This window comes from Cryptomeria japonica, chromosome 2 (genome assembly GCF_030272615.1).
Source record: "Cryptomeria japonica chromosome 2, Sugi_1.0, whole genome shotgun sequence".
NCBI classification, from domain to species: Eukaryota; Viridiplantae; Streptophyta; class Pinopsida; order Cupressales; family Cupressaceae; genus Cryptomeria; species Cryptomeria japonica.
In genome coordinates, this window is record NC_081406.1 from 1,712,923 (window position 1) to 1,733,656 (window position 20,734).

A 20,734-nucleotide genomic window follows, 5' to 3' on the forward strand; every position below is an offset into this window, starting at 1 on the left:
CAACCCGCTGATAGAAATTAAGTTTCTTAATCCATGAGCTTTGTTGGGGTGTGTGAAGTTCTTCTATCTCTAGGGGGGTCACCTATACCTTTTTTCTCCTGTCTCTTGGGATTAATAAATTATTGAATGTGAAGTCAATGCTATTAAATTGACACCAAATCTAGAATTGAAGGTCTATATTAGAAGCATAGATCTCTACATTGTATTTTATTAATTTTAAGTTCATATTTGAGATCAATAAATTATTGAATGTGCTTGTGTTGCTTAGTTTTTCCAAGGTATATCTTGTGTTCTCTAAGTTGTTAGTCTACTATATATAAATTAATTTAGATTGTATTTTCTCTCACACAAGATCAATGTAGTTCTAGTGTAGTTTCCTTTCACTTAGCAGCTTTGTGGTCGTCTATGCCTTGATGACACTATGATTATAATATATTGCAAACTCTTACATTATGTACCGATTGATTGCCTTTATTGTATACATTTACATTTGCTCTTATTTATTGATTAATTTGATATAGTGAAGTATTTCCAATAGAAAACACATCTTTACATTAAAAAACTTAAAAAAACTAAAAAAAAATTAGCAGATGAAACATCTAGCTTGGACACTTTCCAATTTATTTAAAAAATAAAATGGACAAATCTCACAAAGAACCTTTTATACAAAACTATCTAAATAGCTTGGGGCTAAATTTGATAACTTTATAATCATATGTATACAATTTTATTGTAAAATATAATATACAATTATGATATCCCATTAAAGAAGAAGCTTTAGGCAAGCTCCAAAATTCTTAAAAAGTATACATACATTTCTAAAATATTTACTTCAACCATTTAAAAAGGATATTTTTCGTATATATAATATTTACAATATATTAAATTGTATTATTATTTATTTAAATTCAACTTCATAATAAGAAGTATAACTACAATGACAACAAAAAATCTAATGTAATGACACATGTACGTTAACAAAAATTATTAAAAAATTAACATATTAAAAAACTAAAATTATAAATAACACTTCGAAAAAAATATCTCAAACTATTTTACATAATTAAAAAATATATATACCAATTTAAATCAATCTTTTATTGACCAGCATTTCATAAATAATAATTCCCAATATCCTCTCTGATACCCATCAAATTTAGGCCCCGACTCACCCAATTTACGTCTTAATAGATATTGACTCCAAGATGTACGACACCATAAATTATTGTCAAAGCCGGCAAATCGCGGCACAACATTTTCTGACTTATATACACTACGTTTGAGTTGTCCAGAGCTTTTCCCCCGACGGAATAACCATCGGTATTGCCTGCAGATTTGTCATTTTCTTCTTCGTTTTTCTTAGCATTGGCCGGCTATTCTGTTCGTGATTGTGTTATCACCCAGCTTTTAAATAACAAAGTGGTATATCTGAGCCTAGTTTGCTCTTATTCTTTGTATATGTGTAGCAGAATCAAAAGTCTACTGATTGTCTCTGTGAATATCCGATCAAAATGGATAAACCCATTTTGATTATTCTTCTTATGAATTTAGTGTTGTTGAATCTGTTGAATTTTAGCTATGGAGATGATGATGAAGCCCTGAAAAAATTGTTGAATTCATTCCAAAACAAAGAAGAGCTACGAACGCAATGGAATTCTACAGAGAAGCCCTGCATTAATGGTGACAATAAATGGCCTTACATAAAATGTCTAGAGAATAGTGATAAAGTGAGAGCTCTGATCTTAAACAATATCAATCTTGGAGGAACTGTTGATGAAGAAGCTTTAGCAGAACTTTCAGAATTGAGGGTCCTGAGTTTGACTAACTGTGGCTTGTCTGGAAAGGTCCCTGATTTGTCAAAGCTTGACAAATTGAAGTATGGCTATCTTGATGGCAATAATTTCTCTGGCCCCATCAGGGACAATATGTTTCAGAGCATGCCAGCCTTGAGAATTCTGCGGTTCAATAATAATGATATCAGTGGTTCTATGCCTTCCGCTTTGACGGGTCTCACCTATCTTGCGGAGCTAAGCTTGCAGAACAACGATTTGGATGGGCGGATCCCTGAGCTCAAGCAGGATAATTTGACGGTTTTCAACGTGTCTTTCAATCATCTGACAGGGAAGATACCGGAATCCATGTCTCAGGTACTTTTATGCAGTTTAGTTCTGTTTTACCAGTAGTCCACAAGTAGGAGTTCAAATGGTGAAAGTCCATGGGTGATTTGTTAGCATCCTTTGTTAATAGAAGCAATATAGCTGTCTGTCTACTGGAACTTCTCTACCTTTTATCCAGTGATAGTAGTGGCCCATCTCTTTAAACATTCTCTTCATCTTTTGTTTGTTAAAATATATGGATCAATAAATATTGATCTTGTTATAAAAGGAGTGATCTTCCTTGTTGATATAATGGCCATTCCCTTTAAACCAGAGCAAAAAACTATGGTCAGTAATGCCTTCTCTTTCTAGATCAGAATAAAATATGATCAACAGTCCATATATATGACCCATGCATACATATTTGGAAACCTATCCAAATCCAAACATGTGGAGGAAAAGTGAGTTCATAGAATTATATAAATTTGCAGCACAAATTAGTTGAGAAATAAAAGAAAAGATGATAAGAATAACAGAATAACAATGATTTACGTGATAAAATCGTGTCAATATGTCAAAGAAACATCCACATTGAAAAAAAAAAATCAATATTCTTATTGTTCATAAGTAAATTTATGATATTCACAAAACTGCTGTTATTACAGATTAAATCAATATAATTTCTTTCCATTCTTCCTGCAGAGGTTCGGTAAGGATTCCTTCTTAGGTAATTCTGGTTTGTGCGGAAGTGCGGTGGATAAGGCTTGTAAAAAAGAAAGTGGCAGTAAGTTGAAGCCCTGGTTGATAGTGGTGATTGTAGTTGCAGACATTGCAGGGCTGCTGATTCTGAGTCTCATATTTGTATACTTCTATAGGAGGAGAAATATGAACAAGGAAAAAGGTTCCAATGCTGCTAACAACGGCAGAAGTTCTTCCAGTGCCATGAAAGTTTTCCCGAACGAAAACTTATGGGATAATGGGGTAACACAGTCAAGCACCATAACAGAGGAGTCTTTTTATAAAGAGAGCACTAAGGGTAATAATTTCTACGATAGCAATGATGTTAATAAGCTGGTGTTCTTTGATGGGTCCAACTTTGGACTTGAGGAGTTGCTCCGGGCTTCTGCAGAGCTGATGACGAAGGGCAACTTTGGGACTGTGTACAGGGCAATTATGGACAATGGTTCTGTGATTGTGGTTAAGCGATTAAGAGAGTTTTGTAAGTTGGGGGAAAAACAGTTTGATGATTATATGCTGTTTCTGGGGAAGCTCAGGCACCAGAACATTTTGCCTTTGAAGGGTTACTTTGGAAAAGAGGAGAAACTGCTCCTCTATGACTTCATGCTCAATGGAACCCTGCTTTCCCTTTTGCACGGTCTGTTCATAACCCTTTCCATTATATGTTTCAATGATATTAACATTTTATCAACGTGCATCGATTTTGAATTTGATTGTGTTATATTCCCGGATACATCATGAGAACGAGATTGAGCTCGAGAAAATGGAAAAAATTAAGGATTAGAGTTTAGGATTTAGGAACCTTGCTTCTCTTTTGTAGTCTGTTTATAACCCTTCTCATTATATATTTCAATGATATTGACATTTTAGCGATCTGCATCAATTTTTGAATTTGAGTGTGTTACATCTTTATCATGATAACATTCGGCATCATATTCTATCATCCTGATTGTTGAAATTTTTATTGATGCACAATCATCAACTTTACAATCATATTCCAGAAGACATCACCAGAATCAGATTGAGCTAGAGAAAAAGGAAAATTTAGGGTTTAGCATTTAGAGTTAGGGATTCTTGCTTTCCCTTTTGCAGTCTGTTCATAACCATTTTCATTATATGTTTCAATAATATTAACATTCTATTAATGTGCATAGGTTTCTCAATTTGATTGTGTTTATATTTTTATCATCCAACAATCCATCAATCAGCACATAATGAATTAAAGAAAATAGGAAAGATTAGGGTTTAGAAATTTGCTGCACATTGGTGTAAAGTCAAATTAAAAAATCAATGCACAATCAAATTGAAAATTCGATACTCATTGATATCATGAACTGTCAAAGATTCATGCTGTAAATTAACATTTTATATAAACTAATTAATTCCCCTATCCCCTGCAGGAAACAGGGGAGCCAACAAAGTTCCAGGGGACAACAGAAAGCCTCTGGATTGGAAAGCGCGGCTGAAAATAATGGTTGGAGTGGCAAGAGGATTGGCCTACTTAGAAAAAGAATGCAGTGCAAGGGGGATCCCCATCGCGCACGGTCACCTGAAATCATCCAACATTCTCATCGATGCAGAGAACGAGCCACGACTGTGCGATTATGCCCTCCAACCGCTTATCAGTTCCCCCTCAGTCCACAAAATGGTGGCCTACCAAGCCCCTGAGAGCCTGAAAACCAAGGCCTTTACACCCTCCGCCAAGGCAGACGTCTGGAGCTTTGGCGTGCTTCTTCTGGAGCTCCTGACGGGCAAACCCTCCGCTCATTCTCCTCCGCCGGGCAAAGCCGGCAGCCCTGAAGCCATCGATCTTCCCCGCTATGTGAACTCCGTCGTGAGAGAAGAATGGACGGGCGAAGTATTCGACAGAGAGATTTCACTGGCCAAATCTGTAGAAGGAGAGATGTTGCAGATTCTCCAGATTGCAATGTGGTGTACCGATGCGTCCCCTGAGAAGCGCCCCGACATTGAAGTAGTGCTCAAAAAGATTGAGCAGGTCTGCGAGAGGGGTGAGGAGTCTGGATCCATCGATTATAGCGATGGAGAAAGTGGCGCTTCTTTCTGCGATTACACTGGGGAATTCTCCTTCTCTACTACTCTCACACCTCAGTATGATTTCCACACTGGAACACTGTAGAATTATCTATTTTCATGCTTTCAATGCATCAACATTTATTGCCGCCTATTTTTTTTGTCCTTTTTGGTAATAAGCAATTTTAACAAACTTGAGACCGTCTCTTGGTTTAATTGTCAACTTTGGTTTTGTACCACGTTTATATTATTTGATTTTTATTAAAAAGCTTTTACTTTTTTATGTAATAGCCAAATGCTAAAAACAAATAGCATGGATTGTCCAACATTTTTTTATAGTTTTAATTTTAAAAAAGTTTTAGGTGAGCATTTTATTTATATCTTGAATATAATATTAATTTTTTTAATTTAAGTCTTTTTTTTTTTTTTTTTCATTTAAAAGAATCAATATTTTTGTTTTCAATTCTATTATTAATATTTGTTTTTAAATTTTTTTAAGAGTGTTTATTTATTAATAAAATAATAGGTATTAATTGAAAAAATTGTTATAATTAAAATTAATAATCAATCAAATTATTATTAATTAATAGTTAAAATATAAATCAATAAAAAAATGTTATGTAATTAATTATAATCATTAATTAATCAATTGATTAAAATGAATTTATTACAAGGTTTGTTGTTATTTTGGTTAAGTTTGTGGACAATTGGTTTCTATTCATGTGTAGATGAGTTTATAACCATTATCTATATTTGAAATTTCAAGACTTCTTTTGTCAATATAAATATAGATTTTCAAGTCATTTTATTCATATATATATATATATATATATAATGATGTTGGCATTATTTAGTTAGCTACATGGTATTTTTGGTGCTAATTCTTGTGAATTATCCTCTAATCACACCAATGTACGATTTTGACACTCAAAATCGCAACCTTAGAGGATGCACATAAGACCTAGACTCAAGGATGTATGCCACTTCAAATTACAAGGGCAAGATGTATCATTAGACTAGAAGTACTTAGGGGCCAATTGACAAGAGAAATAAACTCCTTGATACAAGAGGGTTGTTGATAAGATAATGGAAGCTAAATAGAAGCATAATAAGTCTTTAGAAAATCACATCCAATACACATTAATATTGCAAAGTCTTGTCACTTAACATTTTATTATGTTGGATTATAGATAACAAGACCAAAATACCTCTAAGTGATAGAAAAATAATAGATTACACATACAATAAATAATAAGAAACTGGGTTATATTCCTTAATGTATATCCCCTTAACCTTTCATACAACATATGTAGCTCATATGTAGCTTGGAAATCCATATAGGCATAATTCTTTATTGATATGTTTAGTACAAGTTATCAAATGATAAAATAACGTTTATATCACCAAACAATACACGAGGGCATGGATTTAAAATCACCCTTCACTACCAAGGAGGATAAAGAGAATATTAAAAGAAAGATTGATTGAAAATATATGTATGTATGTATGTATGTACATGTATCTGCATGTATGTATGTGTATGTATGTATGTATGTATGTACACACACACACACACACACACACACACACACACACACACACACACACACACACACACACACACACACACACACACCCCTAGAATATTAGACTTAGGCACAAAAATATTTAGAATATAGAGGGGTCTCTAATAGACGACACCTTCTACATACTTACTCAACAAAAATAATTCCCAACCCTTACAATCTAAAACATGCATCCCTTAAAATTATCTATATATATATATATATATATATATATATTACAAGGCCAAATTCAGTCCTACAAATGACATGTAATAATCCTAAAACAAAAAGAATTGTAATTATATGTTTAATGATTTTATATACACAAGCATACACATTCAATTTGATTTAGTTTATATGGATAGGAAAAAATCATCTTTTGATATGAATTTGTATAAAATAAGGGAAAGGATATGAACTTCAATTATGAATGTAAAGCATTATATAATATCTAGTTGAATTAAATATTCAAATGAGCCATTTAACTTTTTGCTCTATTTTCTAAACATACCAATAATATTTGTAATATTTGATTCATTCTCAACTATATCATTGCATAACTCCTAGCTCCATGATATTTAATTTTCTTTGTAAGTCCCAACCATGTCATAAACTGCACCACCTAAGACGTCCAATTATTTTATCAAGCACAAGGATACAATTAACAAAATGTATCATATCTTCATTTTCTATTTTATATATTTCTTCTATCATTGTGCAAAATCCTAGTTTACATGGCACCTTGCATTTTAAAAAACGTATGGGAACATAGATTTCCCTTTTCTTTGTTGGCACATGCACTAACATTTGTGAACTTCTATCATAGATCAAACAACATACATTTTTATCCTTCACTATATCATTTTCCTCTATGATATTCCCACCACCATTGTCATTGATAATGGTAAACCTATCAAAAAATATGATGTCTTCACCCTCTATGAATGTTTACACATCCAACATAATTTATCCACTTTGTATTATCGATAAAGTAATTATAGTAATGTAGAGGCATCTAATAATACTTTACTCCAAACCCTCAAAAATACTATCAATGATGCTATCCATGATATACACTTCCAACTAAATCCTACCTTATGGTCTTACCACTCTAGTATTTACACACCCACCGATGCAACTCCATACTAGTTGTAGATGTATAAAAATGACCACTTTCCTAAATGAATAGTTAATGTTCATTTTATTCTCATTCCTCTATTTAGTTAAATCTAATTTAATTAAACCATCCACATTCCTCTACTTGATTAAATAAATTATTCAATTTATATAATTAAATTCACCTAGGCTTTTCATATCATTTAATTGAATAAATCATTTTATTTAATTAGCTCCCCTTTCTCTCCTTTTAATTAAATTTACATTTAATTCAATTATTCACTTCAAATAAATAAATCTAATTTATTTAAATCCCCCACTTGCATCTATTTTGTTGAAATAAAGCAATTTATTTTAATTAAAATTACCCTCCATCCACTTGCATTCTCCTACATCTCCCACTTGCCTCCTAACCCTCTTTCTAGATTCTTCTAGAAACCCATCTAATCCTAATCAATTAGCCTAAACCCTTCAATTATCCCCTTTCCCTAAATTTGAGGATGCCACTTCTCAAATTTGGAGGAAAGTCTTCCAAAGGCATTAAAGCCTTTATGCCTTCAACAAGCTAACTTATTGAGTTCCCCCAAATTTGGAAGGAATCTTTCAAATTTGTCCCCAAAGTCTTCCAAACCATTAATGGTTAACTAACCCTTTTGGCATGGTTAGAGACTTTTTTCCTAACTCAACCTTCATCTAACCCAAGGGTCTCATCAAGCATTCATGGCTTTACCCTTGGTTATCCCTTTAACCATTGCACAAGAGTTTATCCTTTGGGTAAAAGCTTTATCCAATGGGTAATCTTAACCTAACCTTAACCCTTACCTTCTAAGGTAACCATGAGGTCTTCTCAAGCATTTAATGCTTCTTACATCTCTCAAGCAGTCTCTTGTTGATAATTGTCACCATTTCATTGGTGAGAATTGTCAACATGGATTGATAACTTTCAATCTCGACCCTTGATAGAATCATCCAATCTTGACCCTTCATTTCCCTATTTTCCCTATAAATAGAGCTCTCATTCCTCCATTTCATATCCAAGTCTTTAGCATCAAACTTATAGACATTTTACTAAGCATCTAAATCATCTTAGCATTTAGCCTCTCTTTGATAGAAATAATAATAACATCTTTATTTATAATCATGGTAGACTAGTGTGATATGGTAGGATAGTCTTGTTACTAATCCGCTCATCTTATCATCATATGCATGCTATTTTATTTCATCTTATGTTAATATCATGCACATTAGGATTCTATTCATGTTAGATTGATCAAAGCATCCCTCATTCTCATGTTTGTCATCCCTAAGTCACTTTGCTTAGTGATTTGAGAGCAAAGGCATTGGCTTAAGGGGTCTTGTGAGATAGAGAACAATGGAACATCCCTTGGGAAGTTGAGCTATTCCATATAGCTCCATAACTTGCACCAAGAGTCCCATTGGTGTGTGGACTAGTCATGATTTCGTAATTTTCGTTTCATTGCACCACTTTCCCGCATACACTAGTCATTGGACCTGAAGCCATATTTCCAATCAAGATCAAACTACCATCATTAATCATTCCCTTACATAATCTTACCAACAAGGAGTATTGAATTGCACAACTACATGAGCTAGAGCTACTTGATGGGTGGTCACTATCCTAAATAATTTATAATCTTGTTAAAGTCATCTTAATCATATAGTTGCACAATAGTATAAAATCTCATGAGTTTGAAGTTGGTGACCATGTTCCTAAGGAAAATTAGAAGAACATTTGGGATTGAGAAAAGAAATGCAAGTTTGAACCTAATTGGCTAGGCCCTTATGTCATCATTATCAAGTATGGGTCTAGTGCTTATATGTTGTCCACTCTAATTGGTTAATAAATTGAAGAACTTAGGAACATAGTCCTTTTAAAGTGATTCCATATCTAAAATTTCTAATAAAAAATATAAAATATTAAAAAAAATGTCAATTTTTTTAAAAAAAGAAGCATAAAAGGAAAGAAAAAAATTATTCTTTAGTAAAAGCTATGCCTTGTAGTTCCTTGGCCAAGTATGTAATCATGAAAACCTCCTTGCAAGTGTCATGTGTAATAAACACTCTATTTTCCCTCAATACCTATTTTTTGCAATTCATCTTCATCCATGTGTATTTCAAGCTTTAGCACATCCACTACTCTTATGCAAATTGTTCTTTCTTTGTGCAAAAACCATACAACCTCCTCCCATTGCTCCATCCTTTTAATTATGCACAATATTTAGACAATACATTTTTTACTAAATTATGAGCCATCAACCTAACTCCCTCATGCAATGTACATGCCAAAATTAGCAAATCAATTTTTCCTTCATCCATCAAACCAATTACTTGACCAAGAAACCCATACCCTTCATATCATCCATACACTACACAAGACCTTGTCTCATGCTAGGGGTCGGTGATTAGGTTATTCTCCAAAAAAAGATTTTGATATTTTCCTCACCACTTGCTTAGTGCCTAGGATGAGTTTATTATTCCCCATTCCTTATATTTGAGCACTATTCCTAAATCTTGAGCTTTTCTCCATCCCATTTTTTACCTTTGTGCACTACCCTAAATATGGAGCTTTATACACTATCCACAAATCAAGAGGCTTTGTCCTTTCACATATTTTAGCTTTGCACACTACCCTAAATCTTGGTCTTTTCCCTATCCCAATTTTGAGTTTCAAGCACTACCATAAATCTTGATATGTTCCCTTTATCTCATTTCTAAGGTATGCATTATCCCTATTTTTGAGCTTCTTGCACTATTCCCAAGTTATTTAGCTTTACACACTTGCAAGAATGTTAAAGCATCACAAACCTTCACCTAGGAACTACACACCTAAAAAATTAAACTTAAATATCAAAATAAAACTATTTAATCAACCTTGATATCATGCAAGTGTAACATCATTTTCCATTATAAAATATCTTTTTCATCCTTTTCCTTTATGGGACATATTGTTCTCCATATTATGCATCATCATATTTATCCCTTTTCAACACTCTGGAAAGAGGTAAACTCTTGTATTCCTTGACCCATACTATAACTCCCTAAGATTTTCATAATCCTTATAACATGGTGGATATTGACTAGTATAAACTATGGCATGTGTCTATTATTTTTTATGGTGTATTTCTTGGTTTTCCTATTGTAGTCCTCCATCAAGATTTTCAAATGCTTTGTGATGTGTTTGGAAAACCATTTATTTGATATGCTTACAATTTCATCCTCTATGTGTTGGATACATCATCACCTTGGTATTTTTTTGAATTCAGCATAGATTACTCAAAGAACAACAAAATAGATTACATACTATCCTAGAGTAGAATTGAGAATAACATAGTGCTTATAACCTAGTGCATAACATTTGATGCTATATTGAAGCAAATGCTTACCACATGTTAGTATAATATTTGTACTCAAATTTCAACCAACTGATATCCAAAAACCACACAATCCATAAAATCCATTTTGTCCTTTAAATCATGATTAAAATCATGCAAATGATTAGTTAGATTATTTAATTCTCCATTAGTTTTATTTAATCTATCTATCATCGTCATTTATTCTCAATTATTTCATGAACAAAATTGATCATTATGTATGCTAATCAATCCAAACAACATCTAATATATCCATTACACATATCATACATCTATTTGTATTATCATATAAAATAATTATAATACACCCATTATACACATCATTATCCATGCATACATCATTGGATCATCATCCATAAATACATCATATAATACAGTCAAAATATTTTATAAAAAATATTAAAAACATAAATATTTTCCATAACCATCACATGTAGTGCATCACACACATCTATAATATAAATAATATGCATCATATTACATACATAATCATAATTATGCACATCATAACAATCTTAATCAATAAATTACTACATGATGATCATTGAACCAAAGCTATATCTGTATCCAAAATAAGTATTATAAGAAATATAAATATCGTCAAAAATATCATGGTATTATTGTCTTCTTGTATACATATCATAATAAAATAATTTATAGAGTACATCAAGCTCTATAAAGAATAATGATACATATGTAAGATAAAAATTTGAATATATACATCACGTCATGTCTATGCATCATCTGCAAAGCCTAGCTAGATTTTCCTAGAATTTTCCCCTCGTGGCCTTGCATTTAGCTTTGGCCCTCTAGTTGAAGGAGGTGAAGAAATTAACATTGAAACCAATCTATTAGATTTAGTTGAACAATAGCCCTTGACAATATCTCCTTTTCATAATCTAGAGTTTCCTCTACTGAACTGTGTGCTCATAAAAGGACCTATAATACCAAGCCTTCCACAATTCTCACATTATCTCCCTAGATGCTCTATTCATATATAATAATGCATGAACCAACCCCTTTTGTACTAATAGTACCCACGATTTAGTAATCTCTCCTCTCAATTTTTATGCCTTCATTTTTTTAATTACATTGGCATCTTGCAAATTATCCCTAACTCCTATTAGCTAATCTCTTCTGCCCACTAGGTCATCCCACTCTACTCTAAGGATATCTGTCTATCATAGATTGATCCTACTCAACCACCACTTAGATTGGATCTTCCTATAAGATATCTTGATTCAATAATATTGTAGTTAGTCTCACCTTAAGATTATCTAGGTTCCCTTACCTTGTTTGTGGCTCTAAACCTCTTATACTTCCTCATCCATATAATATTCACCATCTATATTTATGACATCATCCACTTATCCCTAGCTTGCTCCTAGATCTTCTATCCATATACCCTCCTCTAACTTGTGGTGGTTGTAAGTGTTGGTATATAATGATCTATATTATGCAAGATTTGTTGAAGAATATAGCCACTTAAGATCTAGGTACTTCATGAAAGCATAAGACAAACCAACTATAGAATGATGTTATTCTATGAAAGATGCAAATGGTAGATTGATAAAACATGAAAAACATAATATGATATTATAAAGGGGACTACTTGGTTATATAAGCCAAGGTGAACATAGGATTGTATAAAATTATGACATGTGTCTTACTCTAATGACTTGAGACAGCTAACATGATAAATATTAAATAACCTAGGAAACAAAAAGTAAATGTGATGAGATAAGATCACGCGACAACTAAGACTTCTATAAATAATTCTAGGATTTATGTACATACCTTAATCAAACAAAAGTAACATGTGTGATTGGGACCTAGGTGATGAACTAGCTAGGTAAAATGAAAGGAAGTTAAGGTAGCAAAACAACTTCGTACGATAAATTTGAGAGGAGGGCTATGCTAAACTTTTTGGATCTTAATAATAGTTACAAAAATCAAACATAAATAGCACGCATACGGCCACAACACAATATTTACATGGGTAAAACCCTTTCGAGAGAAAAACCTCACACTCTAAAAGTCGCGCATTATGTTATTCAGAAATCGGCAACAAATTACAATATACTTGTGGAGAAAGCTTCGCATAGGAGTATCACCAATGAACATCCAAGGGCAACTCAATAGCTATCAAACTCTTATAATACATCACAGTGCACAATTGTAATGCAATGCCCTCATAAAATAGGGTTGCCTTGTATTAGAAATTTTTTAGACATCGATTTTTGTGAAATGACAAGTGATCTTAAGATTTTTAGTCGTTCCAAACATTATGGAAAGGTTTGTTTCGTCCCAAGATGCCTATGTTTTTTTTTTACTTCCAGATCTTGTCTCAATTTTCACGCCCTCAATAAAAATACTCAAAAATTCAACTACTTGGATTTTTACAAAATGGCGGTCAATCTGTAGGTTTTGGGATCTTATGAACACAATGGTGAGGTCCTCTTTGATCCAAAGTGAACAAAATTTTTTTCCCACTTCTAAATCCACAAAGAAGGCTAGATCTAGGATCTTGTAATGTTCATGAGGAATGAAACCCTCAAAGGTTAAGAAGGGGTAAATGTTGAATTCATGCTCTGATCAATAACATGTTGTTCAAGTATTAAAAAACCACAAGATGCAGATGAAGCAATCAAATGGATGCCTAAAGATTGCAAGGCAACAACATTGAATGGTCTCGATTTATCTAATGCATATTTGTATCACATTAATCTAAGAAAGACATCAAAGAAAATATGGGATGGTCTTAGTTCTTTATTTGATTCACAGGATTCAAGTGCTAAAATATTCATATAGCAATTTTTTTTTGGGTTGAATATGAAAGAGGGAGCTAATATTGTTCGACTTATTAGTACATTTCATTCCCTCCTTAATCAACTTGTAGGTGTAAACCCTAAAATCGATGATGATGCTAAGAAATCTTACTAAGTAGTATACCTTCAAGTTTTGATCATACTAATTTTACATTAAACAAAATGAATCCTAATTTGAAAACTGTGATTTCTCCTTTGATTGATGATCAAAGTAGAGTTAAAAAGAATCATTCAATTATTGAGGAAATTTCTTTGCTTGTTAAGATGAAGTCTAACATTTCAACAAGGAAAGAATTCAAATTTTATTATTGTTAAAAAATTGAACATGTTTAAATCAATTGCATTCAGAAGGCTAAAGATCTCATTAATGGAAGTTGAAGAAAAATAAATCTCTAACTACAACTGATGGTGAAATAGAATGTCGGGTTTTGCAGTGCATACAAAAAGCTCACCTCACCATGACATTGACAAATGATATGTGCTTTAGAAATTAAATAAGATAAAATTGGAGATTGGAGGTAGGAGATCTTTTATCATCTCAAGCTAGCTTCCCATTCATGCATGAGAAGCCTATCCTTTTCTCATTTGTGTTCATGAAGAAAAGAGGGAGCTTGGCATAATTTTTATACCTTCAAGGAGCAATGTGAGATAAGATTTTCTTATGGGTGCACTTGTTGTATTCATGTTTGGTTGGTGTTTTGTACAACAAAGGAGGGACTATTTCCACAACACTGAAGAAGGGATTTGACAGAATTGGAGGAGATGTGGACTCTTAAAGTATATTTGTTCTCTCATGTGCAACAATAGATGAGGCATTAAGAATACTCAAAGAAGATGTGGAATTTTATAGGAAAGGTGTCTCATTGTGCAAGGAGGTTGATAACGCTTTTCTTTCTCTCATGTTGTGCAAATGATTGCAGGTTCTTTAATTAGGAGATTCACCGATGTAGTTAGTTCAGTGTTTCTTGGGTGAGCGAGGATTGGTGAAGACGCTTCATTAAATTCTCTAGGAAGGTTGTTGTGACCAACTCTTGCAATATTCCACCTTTGTTCAAAATAATGTAATAAGGGTGGGGAATGTTGGAGATTATTACATAATTAATAAATTGTTGCTTGGTTTGTCACCATGATTATGTGACCATGATCTTTGTCCATTCATTCAATCAAGAAAATTGCGTCCCTTCACATAACTCAAAAAAAATACTTTTTAGCCTTTAAAAAATATCTCTTTTGATCCTTCCCATCAATCATTTTTTAGAGGATCTCTACCAAATACCAAATTTATTAGATCATGGAAATCCTTTGGTGGGAAAATTATGAGGTCCACTTGGAGGCCTCTCATGGATCCAAACCTCTTGAGAAATCTCCATCATTGACCTCTCCAATCAATCCTAGCCCTTGATCCACTTGAGCTAAAATCTATAAATAGTTCATCATATGAGCTATTTTAAAAAGGGAACACTTCATAGATGTAATATATATATATATATATATATATATATATATATATATATATATATATATATATATATATATATATATATATATATATATATATATATATATATATATATATTGCAAACTGCTACCTAGGGGTAGCTATCATTATATTCACATAAGAAAAGAGTACACATCAATCACAAAGAGAGCGCAACAAGATCTTGATGGCCTCAATGACCTCTTGTGCTCTCTCAATTTGTGCAAATGAGAATAGGCTCTCGTTTACATCCATGAGACTGGCATAGGTTTCCATATTATTGTCCTTTATGTCATCTCTCATTAATTTGATCGTGTCCATTTTAAACTCACTATCTAGCACTTCCTCCACTGGATATGAATCCGCTTCTAAACCTATGCAGGTCATAGGATCCAAATTCCACAGTGCATTGACCGCCTCATCCTGCATTTCTGGCACAACCATTGGATGTAATGTTATGTTGTTAGTTTGAGCACCCACATAGATTGTGGCTAAATTTGATAGCTTTATTATCATGTTTATACACTTTTTTGTAGAATATAATAAAATATAATAATCATATAAAAGGAAATTTTTTAGATAGACTTCAAAATTCTAAAGAAAATTGCATAGTTCGAAAACATCTACTTTAACCATTCAAAAGGCATTTTCATATATATAATATTTCTACACTATATTGAATTATATAATAATTTATTACACCAAGGGGCCTAACTATACAATGGTAGTAATTTGTGAGAAAGGTCCATTAAGGCATCCTTATCCCAATGATATCCTTATCCTAACGATATCATCATCTTGACGATATCCTTATCTATACAAAAATAAGTATAATATATTATACTATATATTATATCACATTATATTATATATTAGTATTATATTTATTCTTATCCTTCCATTGTGTGTGTGTGTGTATATATATATATATATATATATATATATATATATATATATATATATATATATATATATATATATATATATATATATATATATATATATATATATATATATATATATATATAATTTAATTAGTATTATGCCTCAAATATGATATTTCTCGACATGTTATATATAAGATAAATATGCTTGTTAAAATTCAACTCCACAAGTATACCAAAAGATATACATTTCTTCTAGTATAGATATCTTAAATACATCTCTTTAAAGAAATGTGGAAAGATATCAATTGGAGCTATTATATTTATTTTAGAATTAAATTATATTTATGTTACATTATATTTTCTACATATGAAGACATTTAAAATTTTTGTTGTATCTACATTGGTTTTTTTTTAGCCTAATACAAATTTATTATTCTCATTTCTAAAATTTGATTATTTACATTTATTCTTTTATATTTAAATTGTAAACTTCTTATTATTATTTAAAAACATCATTAAAAAACAAAAATTGCAAAATATTTTTTTCAGCTGAATTAATAATTCTTAATGTCTATTGTAATTACAAAATGATAGATTAATTTTTTTTAAATATCTTTATTTTTTTATATCTATACATATATCTAAAACTTATGGGACACATCTTTGTTTTCATGTGATGTTTATTTTGAAAATATTTATGTTTATAATTAATATTAATATTTTGACATGTAAATGGTTGTCAAATTTAAACTAAAAGATAAGAGTTTTTTTATTGCACTCTATCCCTTGTTGCCATTATACAATGCCTCTCCACATCAATAATAAAGACAAAGAATTGAATCTAAAAATATGAATACTTTAACAAGAATTATTAAAAAATGACATATATTAAAACTAATACATACTTTAACAAGAATTATTAAAAAATGACATATATTAAAATTAATGCTGTAAATAACTCCAATTGAAATAAATTAAAAATATTCACACACACTTTTGTTGACATCGGCAAAAGCGCGAGACCATAGATTTTTAAGTCGAAGTGACTATTTTTTTTAAGATACTTATTTTTTCGAATGCGTGTGGTAGGTTGTTTAATTAAATTGTACAACAGTTAATATTTTTTAATTTTTTATTTTATTTTAAGTGAGTAATATTTATTGAAAATGTTAGTATATTCAAATGAATAATATACATGGAAAATGTTAGCATATTCATTATGAATGTGAGTGTTATTTTTATTTTATTTGAGATCTTGATATGAAATAAAATCTATTTGAAAAGAGAAAAAGTGTGACATATTCACTGTATTTATGGATCATAAAAATATTAAGAAAACATGCATTAGATTTCTAAGTTGATGATACAATGTTGTAATAATTTTTTTATTTTTATTTTTTTGTAATTTCAAATTTTAGATATTCACAATAAATTCTTTTATATTCTAGTAGCTTCAAATGAATTTTTGATAGTATTTAAATTAACTATTCTAGTGTGTAATTTTAAATGAGTTGCATTTTAGTTAGCTCATAAGAACTAGTAAGGAGGGAAACATATGCCTAAATTAAATAAAAAATTAAAGATTTAGAGTTCAAATATAAAACTACAAAAATGATTTATGTCAATTTAAAAACTTGTAGATTTGAACCAAGGCCACAAGCATTTAGGTGTGGATATTAGATCTAGATGCTAATAACATGTGATGATATGAATAAGCTAGGATAAAGTTACTTTTCAATTTCTACACAAAATACACCATCTTACACACTAGTCAATACTTAAAAGATAACCTAATCACTATAGAATAATTATTATTGAAAATATTTTTAAACTGTCTACAATATTCTCACTTGAGACAAGCTAAAAGAGAGTTAAAAAAAACTATTTTTTGAAGATGGAAAATATTTTTGCAAATATCTTTTATAAATTGAATACTATCAAACAATAAGATAATTTTTTTACCAATTAAAACATAAACTTATAAATAAAGAAACAATTTTAATAAATAATTAATAAAATATATTTTAATTGACCTTAATAGATTGAGGTATTCTAATTAATTGTACCCACTAAAATGATAATGAAGTCCTTTCACCTCTTTGCCTTATTCGTTTCTTACAATCCCACATGTTTAAATACACCGAATTAGCTAGTGATTTTGTTTTTGAAAGCCAAAGAAAGCAAACACCCAATGACACTAGAATAGATGAAAAACATCAGATCTTATGGGAATTGCTCTGTTCGAATGGAATTATGCAAAGCATTTTGTATCAAGATAGTTACATTCTAAGAAACCTATAAGCTTGAGGAATAGATAGAAAAACACAGCTATAGGTTAGCCAACTGAACAATATTCATGGGGTAAACTCGCTGAAGATCACCATTCAATATTGCTTTGGCAATAACAATATTGGCAGCTTCTGTTGGATGATAGGCATCCCAAAACACAGTTTTCCTTCTATCTTGACAATACTCCATGAAAGGAAGGCAAGTTATAATGCCATTGTAACGTCCTCCAAAGCCACAGCATGCATCTTTAGAATTTGTAAAGCCTTCATAACATCAATCCACATCCAATCAGTCAATTACAATATAACATGCACTTAATTACACACCATCAAAGGTTTATGTATACAATAAAGTAGAGAACTAATGAGTTAAACATACCATATTTATGAGGATGGGCAACAATATCATATAGGATAGCGAATGTATCAGCATGGATTATGAACAACTCAGGCAAATATTGGTTGAGTTGGGTGATCATCTCCCTTGTTCTATCATTGAAATCCTTAACAAGAAGGTTGGGACCCAATGCACATCCCCTACCAGACTCTACAAGTATTGAACGTAGGAATGGAGTGCATCCAAGGGGTCCAATCCCAGCCACAGCTATCTTTCTTGCCCCCATCTTATAAAGTGTCTGAGAAAAACACCAGCTCCACTAGTTTGAGTCCACTTCATAACATAACTTAGAGGAAAATAAATAAAATTGGTAATCTAATAATCAAAATTAGAGACTGAAACATTTAAATTTTTGTTTATAACTCTTTAAAACTCTCCTGAATAACCATGGGTGTGAAAATTTACCTTTATATGATGGCTCAAGGTTTGTACCAAACGATCCCTGAAGGTCTTTGTCTTCCATTGATAATAGAAATGATCAAAGCTAAGTGGGAACAGATAGTTGTTAAGGTAGTCATTAGAACCAGCAGATATAATGAATATGGAATTGGAAATCAAGTCATTAGCTTTGTTTTCTCCCAACATGTTTATCAATTGAGATTTGGTCTCTCCAAAGAAAAGGATTTGTCGTTGCAGCGTCACCCTTCCTATCTGCATCCACAACCAATAAAACCCATTTGTTTGTTGTTCATAATACATACGAAAGGATTATTATATAAAATTCTTAAGAGTTTATCATTGATATGATATGTGTAATTAGATTTGTATTAAACAACATACTGTAAGCTTTGATTTGTTTAGATGAAACGTCTGAATCATATTAATAAATAGATTCTATTAGAAAAACTGATGTAATTTCAGATAAATCACATAAACAAATCAAAACTTAAAACATACTATCTAAATCTAACCATTTTAAAAAAAATTTTAAACTTATTTGTTTAATGGGCAAGAAGACTGTGGTGGTATGTCAAACTCTAGCTAATCATACTACCTAGGAATCATTCTTAAATTCCTGTCATATTTATACCATCTAGAATTATTGTAATATTTCAAGCTTTGTGAAGCATTGAAAGCATTGCAGTGAGTTTCATGATGTGGGATACATACCATGGATATGTTGGTCAATAGAATATTGTTTAGCAAGGCATTAGTGATATCATTGGCAAGGAAGCCATATAAGAAGTTGCCTGTTTCTTCTAAAATACCAGACAATGCAGAGGCATAGTTGACTCCTTGCAGAATGGCATTGCCAGTAGAGTTGGGTGCAAGGTAGGGTGGTGGAAACTGTCTCAGCCCCAATTCTTCAGCTGTCAATAAAACACAAAGGTAAAACACCAACCTTGGGAATCCAACTTCAAAAAAAATATATAGCCAAATCAAAAGAAAAATGAACAGAGATAGGATTGATCATTACCAACAATGTCACCAATATTTCTGCCATTGGAGAAACGGCCTGTGGGAGTTGAGTTGAAGTCAATACCATAAGGCAAGAAGTTGGCCTTAATCAGGCTTATAATATGATTATTGTTACCATTATCTAGAAGAGAATCTCCGAAAATGAACATGCCAGGAAGACCACCATTACTGGGTGTGGATGAATTTGCAAGAACAGTAGAGCTTGCAAATTTGCTAACTAGAAGAAAGATAAGCAAGGAGAAGGTAATTGTTTGATACAGCTTCATGTTGATTTACTTACTAATGAGAAAAGCAGGTGATTGAAGTGAAGAGGAATGAAAAAAGAAGGTGTGGGTGGTGTCATTTATACAGAGCCTTGCCTCCAGGAGTTGTTAAGTTAAACAAGGAAATAGCTTAAAAAGCAACAAGCTTCTGTCTACTCAGCCAGAGCTCTTCAAGTATGTTATACGTTGGGAAAGGAAAATCTTACATCTACTGAAGTGGCAGTACCAGCAATCCAC

General features: G+C 31.7%; 2 protein-coding genes across 2 annotated transcripts; one reads left to right on the plus strand and one right to left on the minus strand.

The window, feature by feature from the left end:
* The first annotated feature begins 1,317 nt into the window (after positions 1-1,317).
* Positions 1,318-5,062, plus strand: LOC131050941 (probable leucine-rich repeat receptor-like protein kinase At1g68400). Its single transcript, XM_057985260.2, has 3 exons — positions 1,318-2,147; positions 2,799-3,471; positions 4,235-5,062. The coding sequence occupies exons 1-3, from the start codon at positions 1,512-1,514 to the stop codon at positions 4,969-4,971; spliced, it is 2,046 nt and encodes a 681-aa protein (XP_057841243.2). The 5' UTR covers positions 1,318-1,511; the 3' UTR covers positions 4,972-5,062.
* Positions 5,063-18,458: 13,396 nt separating this feature from the next.
* On the minus strand, positions 18,459-20,383 carry LOC131050949 (GDSL esterase/lipase At4g16230-like). Its single transcript, XM_057985272.2, has 5 exons — positions 20,233-20,383; positions 19,926-20,125; positions 19,221-19,466; positions 18,798-19,053; positions 18,459-18,682 (listed from the first exon to the last, which is right to left on the minus strand). The coding sequence occupies exons 1-5, from the start codon at positions 20,381-20,383 to the stop codon at positions 18,459-18,461; spliced, it is 1,077 nt and encodes a 358-aa protein (XP_057841255.2).
* Positions 20,384-20,734: the final 351 nt, after the last annotated feature.